At 40.2% G+C, this 16,253-nt stretch overlaps 1 protein-coding gene across 3 annotated transcripts in view; it reads left to right on the top strand.

Annotated features, from left to right (window-relative positions):
- vps13b (vacuolar protein sorting 13 homolog B) overlaps positions 1–16,253 on the top strand; it is a 312,942-nt gene that overhangs the window by 268,737 nt on the left and 27,952 nt on the right. For all 3 annotated transcript variants that reach the window (XM_008432898.2, XM_008432900.2, XM_008432899.2), the window contains 5 exons: positions 7,593–7,748; positions 9,229–9,498; positions 11,168–11,251; positions 12,145–12,320; positions 16,041–16,211. In XM_008432898.2, coding sequence (XP_008431120.1) covers positions 7,593–7,748; positions 9,229–9,498; positions 11,168–11,251; positions 12,145–12,320; positions 16,041–16,211 — 857 coding nt within the window. The remainder of the gene's footprint in view (positions 1–7,592; positions 7,749–9,228; positions 9,499–11,167; positions 11,252–12,144; positions 12,321–16,040; positions 16,212–16,253) is intronic.

Raw genomic sequence — 16,253 nt, 5'->3', positions numbered from 1 at the left:
TATTATTGTTTGAATGAAATGGAAAGAATAAACGGTAGTAATGGATAAACAACCGATGACCACGGCAGCTTTGCGCCATCTGCGCAGCATCCAGGATGGCTGATTACATTCTCACAGCGGACAGACGCATAATTTGTGTTTTTGTGTACTGCAGCACATTCCTGCCTGAGGACAATAGATGGATAGTGGTTACAAGAGGCAGGACTGACTCAGTCTGTCTGCAGGAGCCCATGGGTTGGAGGCATAAATCCCCCGTGTCTCACGCTGCGTCTGTGTTTAATGTAACACTCATTATTAAAGCTGAAATATGAGCTATTCCCAGTAAAAGCTAAAATGACCTTCTGTTCACCAGGAAGTTAACAGTCATTGCTTAACTTATGACCGATATCCCTACTGTCTTTTACAGGGAAATCTGTTAGTAATAACTTTCTACAGGGATCAGATCAAGCAATGAGTAAAGGCAGCAGGAGTGACATCGTCCGCATGATGTGCATGGTTGACTCAGTACATGCAACTCAGAACTGAGGTGCGGTTGATGTTCCTCTGAAATTAACACCATTTCTTAATGTTCACAGTCTCATGTTTGGGTTGGGTCTCCATGGCAATCGCAAATCTCGGGTTTTGGGGTTTCGGAGAGTTCATATGGTACTCATTTGATGTTTTAGACCATTTATTGCTCCAATGTGATTTTTTTTTGTGGAATTTAATTTAATCAATCTGTCCATCTGACATTTTGTTTGTTAGGCAGGTGTTCTCTGTTACTTTCAGATTAGTCACAAGTTTTGTGCAGTGTTTGATTTAGAAATGGACGTCAAGGCTTTACCACGGCAAAGCGCTCAGAAATACTTGTAGACTCTAAAGTACATAACCATAAATGATGCTGGTAAAATGCATAAAATGCTACGTTAGTACGGTCATATACATTACATGTAATATACGTCATATGTTGGCAGTCAGGTGTATGTTGAGGTGGGCCAAAAAACTGTGGTGCCGGAACGAATTGGGTTAGGAATCTATTTCTATATTTCTATACAACTGGGATTGAATTATAATATGTACAGTTGGAATATATTTTACAGTTTCTAATTTTTCCATGAGTGGACGTTTTAGCAAATGTATCCTGATGCCCAACTGTGCAGCGTGTCAAACCTTAAAAATGCCAAAGAAAAAAAGAAAAGCAAGAGCTGCATTTTAAACTCGGTACATGACAGTGCAGATATGAAAAGTGTTGGGGGTCCATCTTAGGGGACTTTCATAAAATCGGATACTAACAAATATTAATACACCAATGTAGCTGGTCAGATTTTGACAGCATGAAAATGTATAATACATTTTACATATGTAAAATTTTTTACATATGTTTTCCATTATGTAAAAAATACTGGTGGGGTGCAATTAGACAAAGACGTTATAATTATAAATGACTCTTATTCCTTTTTTAAAAAATCTAATGCTGATATTTGACACAATGCGCAAACTTTTTCAGTTTCGATAAATGTTGCTTAATGGACCGATATTCCTACTGTCTTTTACAGGGAAATCTGTTAGTAATAACTTTCTACAGGGATCAGATCAAGCAATGAGTAAAGGCAGCAGGAGTGACATCGTCCACATGATGTGCATGGTTGACTCAGTACATGCGATTGTATCAACAAAATTGTAAAATTTGGATTGTGATAACACATGATCATTTAATGGCAGCTGGAATTTTGTGCCTTTGCTTTCATGTAGTGATTCAGTGATTCAGCCAAGTAGCAATACATCCACATGAAAAGACATTGTTATTGTTATTAATATAGCTTTTGGTGTGTGTGCTTATAAATACATGTATAGATACACGCACTTTCTACACCGTTAAAAAATAAACACACTGCTGACATTGCTTCTCTGCTTCAATTAAAGCAGATATGAAGAAGATGAAGGAAGAAGGAAAAACAATGTTAGAAATTGATTTGCATACATTTTGAATGGAACAGGATTTGTGTCATTTAGTTCAATATTCAGAAGCCTCTTTCTGTCACTCTTTACAGTTGCTACATTTTAGTTGAAATGGGACTTTGAAATCCTCCACATACAAGTGTATTTTCCTTGACACCTCATCCATCCATCTGAACCAAAAGTCAAAGTAAAACCAGAAAAATGTTCTGCTGGCATTGCAACACTAACACATGTTCACTTGTTTTTCTTTTTCTTAACCTCGTCAGAACGTCTCAGTCCATCACCGATATTCTCCGGTTTTAGATTTTAAGCGCCGGACCGTTCTGTAACGTTTACTCTTAAAGTTGTGTTCATCGTGTTCCCGTGATCCGGCGCTCTTTGTTCACATAACCTGGTAATGGATCTTGCGCACTAAATTCGGCACCGGCTCTGTTGTAATCTATAAATCTGTTTATTGGTATTGTATGCTCTGTGCAACAGCAGCTTAGCGAAGTGGAGTGAGGAGGAAGCAGCTGGTCAGCCTGGAAAGCGAGCTGCTCTGCATGCTCCGCTGTGCTCTTTGAATCATAGGCTCTGATCATAATTTTTTCCCAATTTTTTTTTTGTCTCTTGCCCTGTGTCTCACTATACAAATTCAGTTCTATTGCCAGTTTTAACACAAGAAAAAAAAACATCACAGTTCTCAGATGTCACCAGTATTTACTTTATTCAGAGACACAGCACGCTGCCATCTGTGTTGCTTTCAGTTTAGCTGAAGTTCACCACACAGCCCCACTGTAGGTACACCAAACGTTGTTTATGAAGTGCAAGCTCCCGCTAAGGTTCAAACGGACCTTAAAGGGCGCGCTACATACCTCACCAATCATTATGTGCTGCATTCACTTACACTGGGACATCTGATTTAGGTGGTACCTGGGCTTACGTTTTACATTGCTATGAAAAAACTCATTTTAACTTGCCTTTATTTAATATCGCAGCAAAGTAAGCAACAGTGTTGTCCCTTGTCCTGATCACACTCCTGCTCTCATCCCCACATTTGGCAATTCCCTCAGTGTCCCTCAGAAGTTCTTCCAAATTTGACCAAAGGGGCGGAATTATGCCTTTATATCAGGTTTACTCACTTAACCCCGCCCCTGACAAAGTTTGAAAAACCTTAGCAAAGTGGGCAGCGCCAAGAGACACTGAGAGACATAGCCGAGTGTGGGCAAGGAAAGCGAGACCGCGGTCAGGAGGAAAGAAAATCTGCAAGAGCTGTGACATGATTTTCCATCCGAACGCTGGGTTGAGTGACAAAAAGCCGTGTCGTTTTACACAAACGGGAGAATCCAACAGCATTAGCACAGTTCAACAGGAGTCCAGGCATGAGATGGTGCTTGGCAAAATAAAAATGTCAAATTTCACGAAGAAGCACAAAGATAGAACCTTAAATGACCTATTTAGACAGTTTATCAGCACAAAAGTTAATTTACTGTTTAGTTCCACTTTAAAGAGTTGTATTTATCTTGCGGCAGAGCAAGATAAATACAGTAAACGAGATAAAAAACATGTCCAAAAGCTCAGTGTCAGAGAGCTGCAACAAATGATGGCATTTTAAGATTACTCAGTATCCAAAACAATAGGATGCTGTTTACATATCAACCACTTTTTTTTTGGTGGAGGCCGGGGAAAAAAATGACTTTTTCTGTGTCCATCATCGAAAATGTAAGCATGCGAAGTTTGCTTAATTCCACAAGGATTTCACCTGGAACTATGTGCATCTGGCCAGATGAGATAAAGATGATGTTTGGCAACAAACACGTGTAACAAAAAGATGAATATATGGAAAAACACCTCACGACCCTTTCGGTGTGGTGGAGGCTTCGTGGTGCCGTTGCCATGTTTTTCTTCCAAAGGTCCTGGGAATCTTATTAGAGTACATGACATCATGAACACTTTGAAATAGCAGAAAGACACGTTAAATAAAAATCTTGCGGACTCTGCCATAAAACCCGAAATTGTTTGTGACTGAAATGTTTGACACAAGCCTTCCTACACGGACATCGCAGTCCTCTGACATAAATCCAGCTGACCTTTGAGGAGAGTTGAAAAGAGCGGCTGTCGAAAGTATTGAAAAAGCACTGAACGGGTAAATTTGTACCAAAAACAAATTATTTCCTAATGCGATCCCCCCCTGCCCGCCGCCGCCTAATAAATATGTTCTCAATCTAAAGGGATTGTTTAAACATGTCAGTGTGAGATTATGCTGCCACAGTAAAAAAATTGGTTTATTTTAAGACTTAAACTTCACCAGGGATGCCAGTAGGTGTAAAGTACACTATTATTTTGGCAATAAATAACATTTTCTAATGTGTGTTGAGTGAGTAAAATAACTTGGACTGCATTTGCCTACAGAGAGCGTTCTCTTTAGGGTTAATCGGAAAAAAAGCAACAAAAAAAACATCTCTCCTGAAAGTAGCAGCTCTGAAACTTAATGTCCACCACAAATCAACCTTATCGCAATCTTTCTCCTGGGATTAAAGGGATATGAAGAAAGATGGAAGTTTTTATTTCACACTCAATAGAAAACCTGGGAAAATATTGTAAGAGATATGCTCTTAGTTGGTTTTGGAAGCCAAGTGTGTACCGCAGGCCAGCTGCTGCGGGTGAGCGTAGGAGCCTTCGAAATATTTCTAAGCAGAAGAGATTAGAATTCAACTAGCATCGGATGTTACGACTGTGGAGCTAAAATGGTTTTTAAATTATTAATAAAAAACACAACGTTGTACAGAGCGTGTATCAGTATTTTTACAATGTTTTTGTTTCACATCAGTCTGACACGATAGTTCTTGTTTGGATGACAAAAATTATCATTCAAACATATTTTAATCAGTTTCTCCCTTTTATCATTCCATACTTTAAAATCTATACAACATGGGTGTGCTGTGGTGGCGCGGGGGTTAGGCACAACCCACATATGGAGGCCTTAGTCCTCAATGCAGCTGTCGCAGGTTCGATTCCTGGCCTGGTGACCTTTGCTGCATGTCTTCCCCCTACTTTCATTACCCACTTTCCTGTCAATTCACTATCAAATAAAGGCCACTAGAGTCAATAGAACCTTTTAAAACAATCCATACAACCTGAAACCAAAGTACAAATATAAACCAGCTTAAAAAAGACTGTTTAAAAAGGAGCTTATTGGGAAATATGTTGTATAAGGTGTTTCAAAGACCAAACATGTCATTGATTATGTTAAAAATGTATTAATAATTGGACATTGAATGTGAGATTTAAGTGTCATGTAATGTGGAAATGAAGTTTATCTGGTGTATAGATATTTAAATGTTTATAAGTTAATGAGTATTAGAGGGTCTTGTATCTTCTACCTGCGCCTTTTTAAACAAATCATGTAAAATTGCATGTCAATTGGGCATGATCATTTGTTTTAATTGAATTTTTTTTTCTTGTTTTTATTTTTTTCTGTTCGAAATGAATAAATAAAATGATGTTACATGGACTACTATTAAATTACTGCATTTCATCAACAAGTAATTCAGTAACTATTTACGTGTCAATTAATGAATTCTTCAAAATATCCTTCTTTTTCTGAATGAATAATAAAATGTGAGACTGGGCCTAAAGAATGTGCATAAAATGACCACATATGGCTGACTGGGTTTTCTCTGCGTACGTCACAAAGAGCCAAAACAGCTTCTTATTTTTCATTCTTGTTATCCTACGTGCTCAGTTCATCTGTGTCACCGCTGCTTTTTCTTCCACTGCCTGAGTCAGGGCAGAATTAGCCGAATTAAAACAAAAGCGGCAGTCACCGTTTGAAGTGTGAGCTGCGACGTTATTATGACTTCTCCCTTAAAGGTCAAGTTGAGCCACAGGCACGATAGAGTCTGCAGAGGCACGGGGAGGAAGGTGAAGGGGGGTTTGAGAAGTGTTGAAATAACAAATCTGTTCTCGCAGATGGTGCTCCGGCTACGCTGGGATCTCCACTGGATCTGCCCGCTCCACATTTAAAACAAACTTTACACTGTAATGCTGAGGTGAAGTCAATACCCTTAAATCCGATTTTCATCCCAAAGGGGGAAACAGGACAGGTTCCTTCTCGTTCGCGTCAAACCTTTGGCCGAGAAACTTGGAACAAAACTGCAGAAAATCCCACTCTACAGTTTTTTTTTGTTTTTTTTTTTAACTTTCCCTTTAACCGTCCTAATCCGAACCGGTCTTGGTTGTGAGGCCGCTGTTGGCGGAGGGAGCCTGAGGGTTGCCCCACCCTCGGGCTTAACCTTAACCTGCACCACCTGGCTGTTTACACTGCTCTGCCACTTGCTCCGTGAATGCGTCCTGCGAGAAATTGAAGTCATTCCTAAGCAGCCAACACTGACAGAGAGCGATCCTGCAGAAAGCCAGCGCCGGCTTTGATTAAGAATGTTATTGTAAAGAAATATGTCTTCAAACAGAGAGGAAAGGCTGCAGTGGAGAGAAACATAGAAGGTCCTGACCAAGGTCCTAACATGCTCTTTCACCTCCAGGGTAATTTGTTTTTCTAAAAGCAGATTGGCTAAATGTTCGCCACATTGAAGCAATGACCTGAAGTGTAAATGTTCAGAACAGTTTTTTTTTTTTCCTGTGTTTTGATCTGGTCGCTAACTTTCTGTTAGCTTATTGAGCCTGTAAACCCCTCTCATCTCTGCTTGTCTTTTTAGATTCATTGGTATTCTTCGTCTTTCTCCTGGTCTGTCCCCCCTATTTTTTTTCTTAGATTTGACATTGTCTTGGCAGAAGGGCTGACAGAAAAAGTTCATTGAGGTTAAAGGTCAGCCACAGGGCCTCAGGAGGGAACGGCGCTTCAGATCTCCCTGCATATTTATGATTCTGCTCCTGTATTATTACCATAATCTTATGACAACATTCACATTGTTTGACAAATGAGAGTTTTTGTCTTGTGTTTAGTGAGCTGTGGTGAAAAGTGGATAGATGCTCTCTGAATGACCTCGGCATAGCAGAGGTGTGATGGATTGCTGACCAGTTCCTTTGCCTTTTTGCACTTTGTGTTTACAGAAAAAGAAAAAAGTCTGCAGAAATGTGCAGCTGAAACTCTTGCAACATGGATATTGTGCAACAGAAAGTGCAATTAAAACAGTGGTCTTCATCCAGTGCAGATGTTTTGCAGCTTTGCTTAATTTGATCCCCGTTTGCCATCTTGAGACCCACAATACAAGGAGTTTTATGGAAAATGGTTGGCATTTCGTCACCACTCCACACTGGTTTGAGATGTGAAAAAGACAGGAAAGCATCTGTTTATTGCTGTCATTTTGTGGCTGTGTGTTTACACCCAGCCACACACATTGATGGCCTCCACAGAGCAGCGATAGATATCTAGCCGAAATGACGGAGAAGAAGTGCCTCTTATTTAAAATAGCCTCCACATCCAGGCGCACAAACACAGACGGGGCCTGATGATGATGTTCCACCCCGGCTGGTTTCCACCAGCTGCTTTAATGTGTGCAACCTTCTGTTTCTGCCGCCGCCGACCGCAGCGAGCCTACCCGCACAAAAATGATGCAAACAAAGGCTCATTTTTATTTTATTTTTTGTTTCTTTTGAGAAAAACTAATGTGTGTTTTCTGGTTGCCTTGGTTTCTTTGGGCTCATGTTTTTTTTAGCTGTTGCACATCTGCATCGAGGGGTGGGGGAACTGGCGCTGGTCCGAGCCGTTCAGCGTGGACAACGTCGGGACGCTGCTCCGGACCATTCAGTACAAAGGACGCACCGCCTCCCTCATCATCAAGGTGCTGCGGCTCAACGGCGTCCAGAAGCAGGTACTCTTTACTCCCAATTCCCACCCCCACCCCTCGCCAAAAGAACTTAAATAAAGCATTTGCAGCACAAGCATGCTGTAAGTTTACATCAAAGTTTAAAAACATCAAGAACATAGATGTCAGATCCCAGCGCCAAACCACGGAGGAAAATCTCTGAAATAAAAAGCAACAACATGTTTGTAGGATTATGCAGAAAGCCTGGCATCTGTCCAAGTCCCCTCGTCAGGATTAGCCACTTTAAACCCGCCCTCTGTTTGCATCCCGTGATTTAGTAGTTGCTTAGCTAACAACTGAATGTTTTCTGTTTTTGTCAATTTGTTGTCATCTGTTTTGCAGTAATAAAATGTGTCCCATCAATCCCCACAGAGGATCACAGGGGAATCAAAAGCCAGATCACAGAGCAGCCAGCCGCCTGCTATAAGAGCCGGGCTGAATCATGTCTGAGTTTTTCCTGCACACATGCAGGAGAAAGTCGTGAAAACGCAGAGATGCCATAGTCGTGTTCATAGTAGTGACAGTTTGTTATGTGAATGCTGTAAAGTGTCAAACATCTCCCACTCATCCTGGAGATGAAGCAGACTTTTCAGTTCGCACTCATTTTTCCTTCAGTCCTTATCTTTGAATAAATCTGATCCCTTCAGCCACAACCAGATGCCAACATATAACCAACCCCACGGCGTTACAGCGGTAGCTTTGACAGATAAAGTAAATAACTACATGCATGAGAATTGGTCAGCTTGTATTTTCTTCTGTATGATGTTTGTTCTGTGAAGTGTCGCAAACTGCTGTTGTCTCAGTGAGCTGCCACTGATTTTAGCTCATTCTGATTGGTCTATAAGACCTACAACATAGAAAAAGCATATAACAGGGCTGCCGCTAACAATAATTTTTATTGATTCAGTCGGTGATTAACTGATTAGTCAGACACAAAAAACATTCTGTAAACATTCTGCATATTTTTCATCTAGCCTTTTTTACACAATATTAGAAATGCATGAAACAATGTAATAAACCCCTCAATTCCCTTTTAAAATAATAAAAAAAAAAATAAAAAAATTTAATTGCCTAAAATGCAACAACAGATCTTGATCATTTGTAGAAAAAGATGCTTAATAAAAGATGATTTTTTTCATGGAACTTTAACTGGGTGAAACTAAAACTATGTTACTTGAGTTGTGGATAAAACATATTTGCAGACAAAGTTTTTTTTTATGTTAAATGCAACATATATATATTTTTGTACAATTTTGGATTAGTTACTGCTCTGACTGTGTTGTTCTTTCAGCAAGTGGCCTATTTTACTCCAGTTAACGATTAATCGTCTACTAAATTACTTAACAATTACTTCGATAATCAATTCATCAGGATTAATCTAATAAACCGTTTCAGCCCCGATATATGATATATCTTATAAAATATGTAATTTTACAGCATGGGTTCCGTTGTTAAGGCCAGGTGTGTCTTTTAACTTTTCTTGCAGATAATAATCTGCGGACGGCAGGTGATGTGCAGCTACCTGAAGCAGGACATCGAGCTGCGAGTTGTTCAGCACTACGTGGGAGCCGATGGTCAGACGGTGGTCAGGGAGCACTGTGACTGCCTGGAAGCAGGGGCCAAACTTCCTTCCTACGTGCTGGAAGACGCAGAGATGACCGAACTCTGCATGAGAGCGCGCGGAGACGAAGACTGGTCGCAGGACGTAGAGCTGGAGCGGAGGAAGAAGGGCAGCAGCAGCAGCTCTGTTGTTCAGGTAGATCTACACTGAATGACTCAGATCCATGGGATTCTGATGTAACTGAAATATCTGGCTGTTTTGTGGAGTTGGAGGCAACACTTGCTTCCATTAGAGTTCTTTTCTTAGATGAACTAATTGGTTTACACTGAACGATGGAAAAGTGCCATTGTATTGGCTGCAGCCAATGCTTTGCGCTCAGAATTGTTCAAATGTGGTAGCCAGACACAAAAAAGCATACATACAAACATTGCACACACCAAGGTTAGCTCTCTGTCCACACGCATGTTTGGAGCTGGTGGACTGGACCACCAACTGTGGCCGGATCCTCCTCTTCTGGGTGGCCGGAGTTGCTGAGCTTCCATGTTGCTGCTCACTGTTAGGAAACAGATTGAGATCTTCCCCTCAGATAGGCTTACAAAGGCCCTCCGGCCCATAACCTGACCATGTTGAGAGGTAGAAAACACAGTTTATGCTCTCTCATAACAACACTAACCATAGACAGGAAACACTAGCTGATATGTGGGCACACAGAAAGGCTTTGAAGGCACTTTCGCACCGCTGGATCAACCCCAGCTCCAGCTCTCCCTGCTCTTTACTTTTCCTGTGTGATTTCTCCTTTAACTTTTCCTTTTCTGTTTTTTTTTTAAATTAGCATAATAAAGTTAAAAGCTTTTCCAGCTTCTAAATGTAGGTCTGATCATCTCTGACTGAAATGAACAAAGACTAGAGATAAATCCAGATTAGAAGATGGTTCCATTAATCAGTCCCACACTCTGACCGACTCATCCATCTTTTAATTTTTAACACTCTTTACTTTTTCCTGTTGCATCAGGCTTGTCCACCTGTCTCACCCTCTTATGCCAGCATTTGTTTTTTCTCATTTTTCTCATTTGTCTGATGCTGTTCTTCATCACCTCTGAGGTAATGTCTTTCCTTTGCCTCTCATTCATCTCCTCTTTTTGCATCTCTCCTGCCGCTGTCCTGTAGTTCTAACAAAGCACAAAAGGTTATCATGATCTTATTTTGTTGTTTTTTACCAGATCTGGTCTATATATCTGTTTGCCAAAGTTTCACCCTCTCAACCCAACAAGGCAGTTATGCAAAGCCTCGTGTATTAAGCCTGAAAGCTCTCTGCTCTCTGCGCTCCGCTGTGCTGTCCCCGGCACTAAATGAAGTCCCCTGTCTGTCATAAATTGGACCACTTGTAATGCATCTTGGCATCTCAGTGCTTTAATGAGAAGTAAGTGGGACAAAGACCAGTGAGACTTGAAGAGCCCTCAGCTTTTTGTCGGGTACATTCTCAGCTTTTAAATCTTGTTGGACTTATACTGCCTCTAATACCCCTTTATCTGGCACTAGCAGTTGTCTGTCGCCTCGGCCTGTAATATCGCATTAGGGAGGCTCAATATTTTACAACTGAAGGAAGCCAAGAAACAATGGTTTTAAGGACAAAACATCATAATGCAATATTGATGAAGGACTATAAACATGGAGGCGACTAATGCATCTATTTCCAAGCAGAAACAATTAGAAACATGTTGATCTTTAGTCCTGTGATTAGTCTGAACTTGTTGCAGCTATGGTAAGACATTAGAGGTATCACACATACTAGATCTTTCCAGTGGCAGCGGGGCTGCTTTAAATTATGCTTTGTAATTATAAGAACAGATCTGTGCTCTTTCAGGTGGCCTGTTCCAGCGGCTCGTTGCTTTACGTCTGGTGTACTCTGATTACCGTTGAGCCGGACTCACACATGCAGCAGAGACTGGTACGTAGTGCACAGCATCACACTCTTTCATGTTTATATTTGCTAGTATTTAATACTGTGGATGGAGTAGCTTGTCAACATATAAGCAATTTCACCCTGAGGATCAATAATGTATATTCTATTCTATTCAAGCCTTTGTACCACATTATGACACAATTTAAAAATTTAGTCTGACATTCTATTAATTTGTGTTTCAGTCGAGATCTGTGCTCTAGTGCCATAACTGCAAACAATTAATGTGACTAACAAATGTTGGGAAAAAATCTATTATGTAAAAGATATTTAAAAAAAATACAGTGTGTGTGTGTATAAATATAAATATTATGTTTTGTTTTAATAAAAGACATAAGAAATTGTGAGATCCAACATACCATGTGTCTAAGAATTTCACTTTCACATACAATACGATACGATATAATAAGTTGGGCCACGCTTGACACTAAATGGATATTATTTTAACTTGTACCATGCATTTTTCAGTGATATAATTCTTATCAGATCTGTATATTTTGTTTTTTGCAATGGTTTGTCAGGGTTTTTTGTGTCTCTTTCTGCAGGTGTAGAAGCAGATTTCTAGGGTGTTGTATTTTCTAAGCTCTTCTTTACTCTTCTTCTCCTTTTCTCTGAAACCATTCCTTTCTTTTATGACTCCATGTCTATTACATTTGAAAAAAAAATCCAAAGCACTTTCCTATAAAGTTTTAAAATCAGTGGAGTATTATAATACATAAGCCTCCCCTTGACACTCAGACAACAATTGTGAGTGCTACCCTCCCGGACAGGATGCCTTTAAAAAAAAAATAATAATTTTGTCTTCTCAACTGATCAGCTCCTCTTTTTAGCCTAAATTTGCACAGTGACGCTTTCATTTTTCCAAAACTCTCTTCTTTCAGGTTATTTTCAGTCCACTTTTTGTCATGAGGAGCCACCTGCCAGAGCCACTAGTTGTCCACATAGAGAAAAGGAGTCTGGGACTGAAAGAAACTCAGCTAATTCATGGACAAGGCCACCAGGAACCCCTTTTAAACACAGAGGCAGAACTTACCCACCACCTCATTTTCCAGGCCAGGTAATTAAAATCAGATTTAATACTATTGCACAAAACATGTGAGTGAAAAGTCTGTTTAATGGTTATTATGGATGTCAAATACTTACTAATCCAAAACTTATATTGTTTCAACTATTTTATGTCCAAAGGATATCGTAGGAGTTGAAAATTTTGTAACTATCTCGCACAGTGGAACAAAAAAAAATCTGTATGTTAAACAAAACGGTCATGTAGCCTTACATCTAGAGGTACAACATAGATCTGTCAAACACTCATAACGAACCAATTCCTACTTTCAAATATGAGCTTCCATTGCTCATACCCGCTTCGGAGCCAGCAGAATGTACTCACAGGACAATTTAGTTCTTTCAGTGCATGATTGTCTTAAATCATGAGCGACTAGCTCATACAGCTGCAAGGGAAACAGCGACTGCTCTTTTAATGGGTTTTTGGTGTGCCTACATGCTGCATGAAGTCAAACCCTTCGCAGCACATTCTGCTCTCTGTGAGCCATTAATGAAGACATGATCCATGAGAATCTATGCACATTTCAGGGGAGCAGTAAGCTGTCTTGACTGCAGCTGTGACACAGCTCTAACTGCAGCATGTCAGGTTGGATCGTAATTACACCTCACTCAGATATGAGCCGTAGCACAGAGCAGCTGACCATGTGTTGTGTGTGTGTTCGTGGTGCGTGTCTGTGTGCATACGCACACAGATGTGTAGGGAAAGAGTATGTGTCCTGTATCTGTGTGTGGTCCATGTATGTGTTGGTTAGCTAAGTGCTAGTGTAAGTGTGACATTTATGGTCAAAGCTTGTCACATACATCACTGTTACTTTGTCATAGTTTGTAAGTGTGCTTTTGCACTTTCTAATCTTTTTCATATATTCGTGTTTCCAGGCAGTTCTTCATAAAAAGTAATACAGTTGGTCTTAAAATCTAAGTTTATGGTCAAATTATATGTTTTCAGCAGCCACAAATAGCTAAATATTTGTCTCATTTGAAATAAATTAAATGTATGTATTTTAATTTATACTGTTAAAAAAATGTATCAGAGTGTTCAGGAACTTCTAATTTCTAATCCATGACTGCAAGTTTCCTGGGGACATTAACAAGAGGTGACACAGACTAGCATTTCCTTTAGCCAGTGACCACAAGGCTGGATCAGAGCCATCTTCAAAGCTTAGAGAGCTGCAAAGAGTGCCACCTCATGGTTACCAAGTCTTATTAAGAAGTCACTAAAACCACCATTAGATGCTACCTAAATGGGTTGTGGGGCCAGAAAAAAAGCCTTTGCAAGTGTAAATGTTTTTAAAGGTTCCTTAAGTCCAAAGTTAGTAAAACAACACCCCTAGCCTGCATACGAGTCACTAAATAATACCTGGTTCAGAGTCAAGACCGATTTGTAATATAAGGGGAAAATTACTGCTTATGGGTGTGGTCTAGTTGAATGTGGGACTACTCAGTCTGACTAACTCAGAGGGTTGGTCAATCAGATGTAGGTTGTGAGAAGCCAGACAAGTCTTCCTTGATAAACCAGCAAAATAGATTTCCTACAGATTTTTATTATGGTAAAACAGTTTTAGGAATCTCTGTACCTGACTAAATGTTAACCTTTCAGAGTAGGGAGTTAACTGGGGAGTGGAATTTGGACAACAAAAGACCTGAACCAAAGGATGAATATGTAGGTATACAGTTCATGTCCACTGTAAAGTGTGATGAAGCATCAATGATGCTATTCATCCTTTTCTCCTCCAAAGAACTTGGAAATCTAGTGAACAGCATCACAAACTCCTTCAGCTAAAAATCTTGAGGAGTCAGCTAGCAAACTGAAAATGGGTCAACAAAACATTGATCCAAAACCTATGGCAAAACTTAAGGTTTTATCTGATGCACGATCTACCTTCTTCAAGCATCATTTTCTAAAAATCCTAAAGGGAAAAGAGCATAAGAGGAAACTCTGGATAAATCATCCATCTACTGATATGCTCCGACCTTGTGCAATGTTATTGGAGAAGATGTACTGTCTTAAAATAAGGTAATATCAGCAGGGGTTGTAGTAATTAAAGCACCAGTAATTCTATTAATTCTATTTTTTTCCTCGCTAAATAAATCTACTCGCATTACATGTTTTCCTCCTTTTATTTTTGTTATTGCGAGATTATGATCTCACAATAACGAGTGAATTTATTGTGTTGTTTTCGCTACTGATTAAAGTATTTGAACATCCATAATTCTTGTTATTTTATGCACCCTTGCAGAAAAATTATAGCTCTTTTGGTATCATTCGTCGGTAATGTGAACAAACAGGATAAATCTTTGAACGTAACCGACTGCTTCTGAGATATTTTTGTTAACTGTTGTATTTAGATATCTGGTAACAAAGTTTGTTTTGGTTTCAGTTGCAATAAAGAAACCACAGTGGGCATACTGTCCCTGGGAATATATTTGGCTGATGTTGTTTTACAGAAATCTTTTTCATGCGTGCAAAAAACAAGCTTTGAAAAAAAAAACCAAGTGTCTTGTCTTTCTAGATTGCAACCACAGAGCTCCTTGTATTTACAATCCATCCCCTGTCTAAGCTGCTTTCAGACCGCACAAACTTACATTCTCTTCTTTGCTACCCCCCACCCCCACCCCCTGCCCAACTCAATCCATCGCTCATCCCTCTTCATCCTCTCAAACACACACTACAAGCCACAACTGTAAACATACACACATGTACACAGACACCCCCCCCCACCCCCCAACTTTTCAGCTCACCCTAAATCTCTACAATAGATCCAATCGTAAATGTTCACTGGTCAACAGCTCATCTTTCCATCCTGTAATTACACATAGCTGTGGACTTTAATGGACGAGGTAGGGAGCAGAGTTGCGGTCTGTAATGCTAGAGACACAGACAAGTCTTAACCAGAACGGTTTTGTCCTGTTCCTCTCATCCCAGCCGCCACATAAGAAAATGGTGGGTTAAAATCAGAAGTCCGTCCAGTTTCCCCCCTCAGGGACCGCTCTGGATGAAAAGCTTCCTGTCAACACCTTGTCCCTCTCATCAGTCTTGTTCCAGATCCATAAGCTGTAGCCCTCTGCATTCCCTTTATAGCACAATGGGCTCTGTTAACAAACTGCTGTTCTGGGTTATGGGGGTTTTTCTGCTGCAGCCAAGAAGAACTGGATGCTTCCCAGAGAAAGAGTAGATGCTATTACATTGTTTGGATTTCGGTTCTTTTTTTTGAGTCCGGTCTATAATTGACCAACGAATGGAGATGAGGTATCCAATCGGATTATTTACTGCCATTTAGCTCTTTCTGTGATCTTTTTGAATTAGTGTTTGTAAGGCAAGCTGCATGTCACAAAAAAAAATCTCTAACAAAAGACAGATTTCACCCACTTCAAGGTTCGAGGGTAAAAATGGAGTTTAGCCGAAGGTCGCAATGGGAACAGTTAGCTGCTGTCAGGAGATGTCTTGTTTTATATTGAAATAAAAGAGTATTACTGAATTGTTTCTGGCATAATGTAAGTAAACAAGCTTCCATGCCAGATTCGCAGAAACACACACACAGCAGCTTCTAGCTCTCTTTTCAAACAATGACTTATCATGGTCTGCACCGAGCAGGAGATCAAGTGGGATCAGTCTACGCACTTTCGATGTTTTATGTAGCAAGACAGAAACAGCATGTGTTTTGACAAGGAATCAAGGATCTATGATGACTCTTGAGTTTGTGCTGTTTTCCCTCAGGGAGGATAAGGATGCGTCACCCTGTGCCGTACCCATCTCCACCGGTCTAATCAAACAGATAATGAACAAGACAGGGAATGAAGACAACCCAGAACACATCCTGGCTGATTTCTACGGCCCCAAGACCACCACAGACTCACCATGGCCTTATGTCACCAAGGACACTGACAGGTACACTCTGCTGAACTTTGTTGTCTTCAGTTTTATTTATGT

The sequence above is a fragment of the Poecilia reticulata genome, linkage group LG16 (assembly GCF_000633615.1).
Source record: "Poecilia reticulata strain Guanapo linkage group LG16, Guppy_female_1.0+MT, whole genome shotgun sequence".
Taxonomy (NCBI): Eukaryota; Metazoa; Chordata; class Actinopteri; order Cyprinodontiformes; family Poeciliidae; genus Poecilia; species Poecilia reticulata.
Note: the sequence above shows the minus strand (reverse complement) of the source record. Positions and strands in the feature narration are given on the sequence as shown.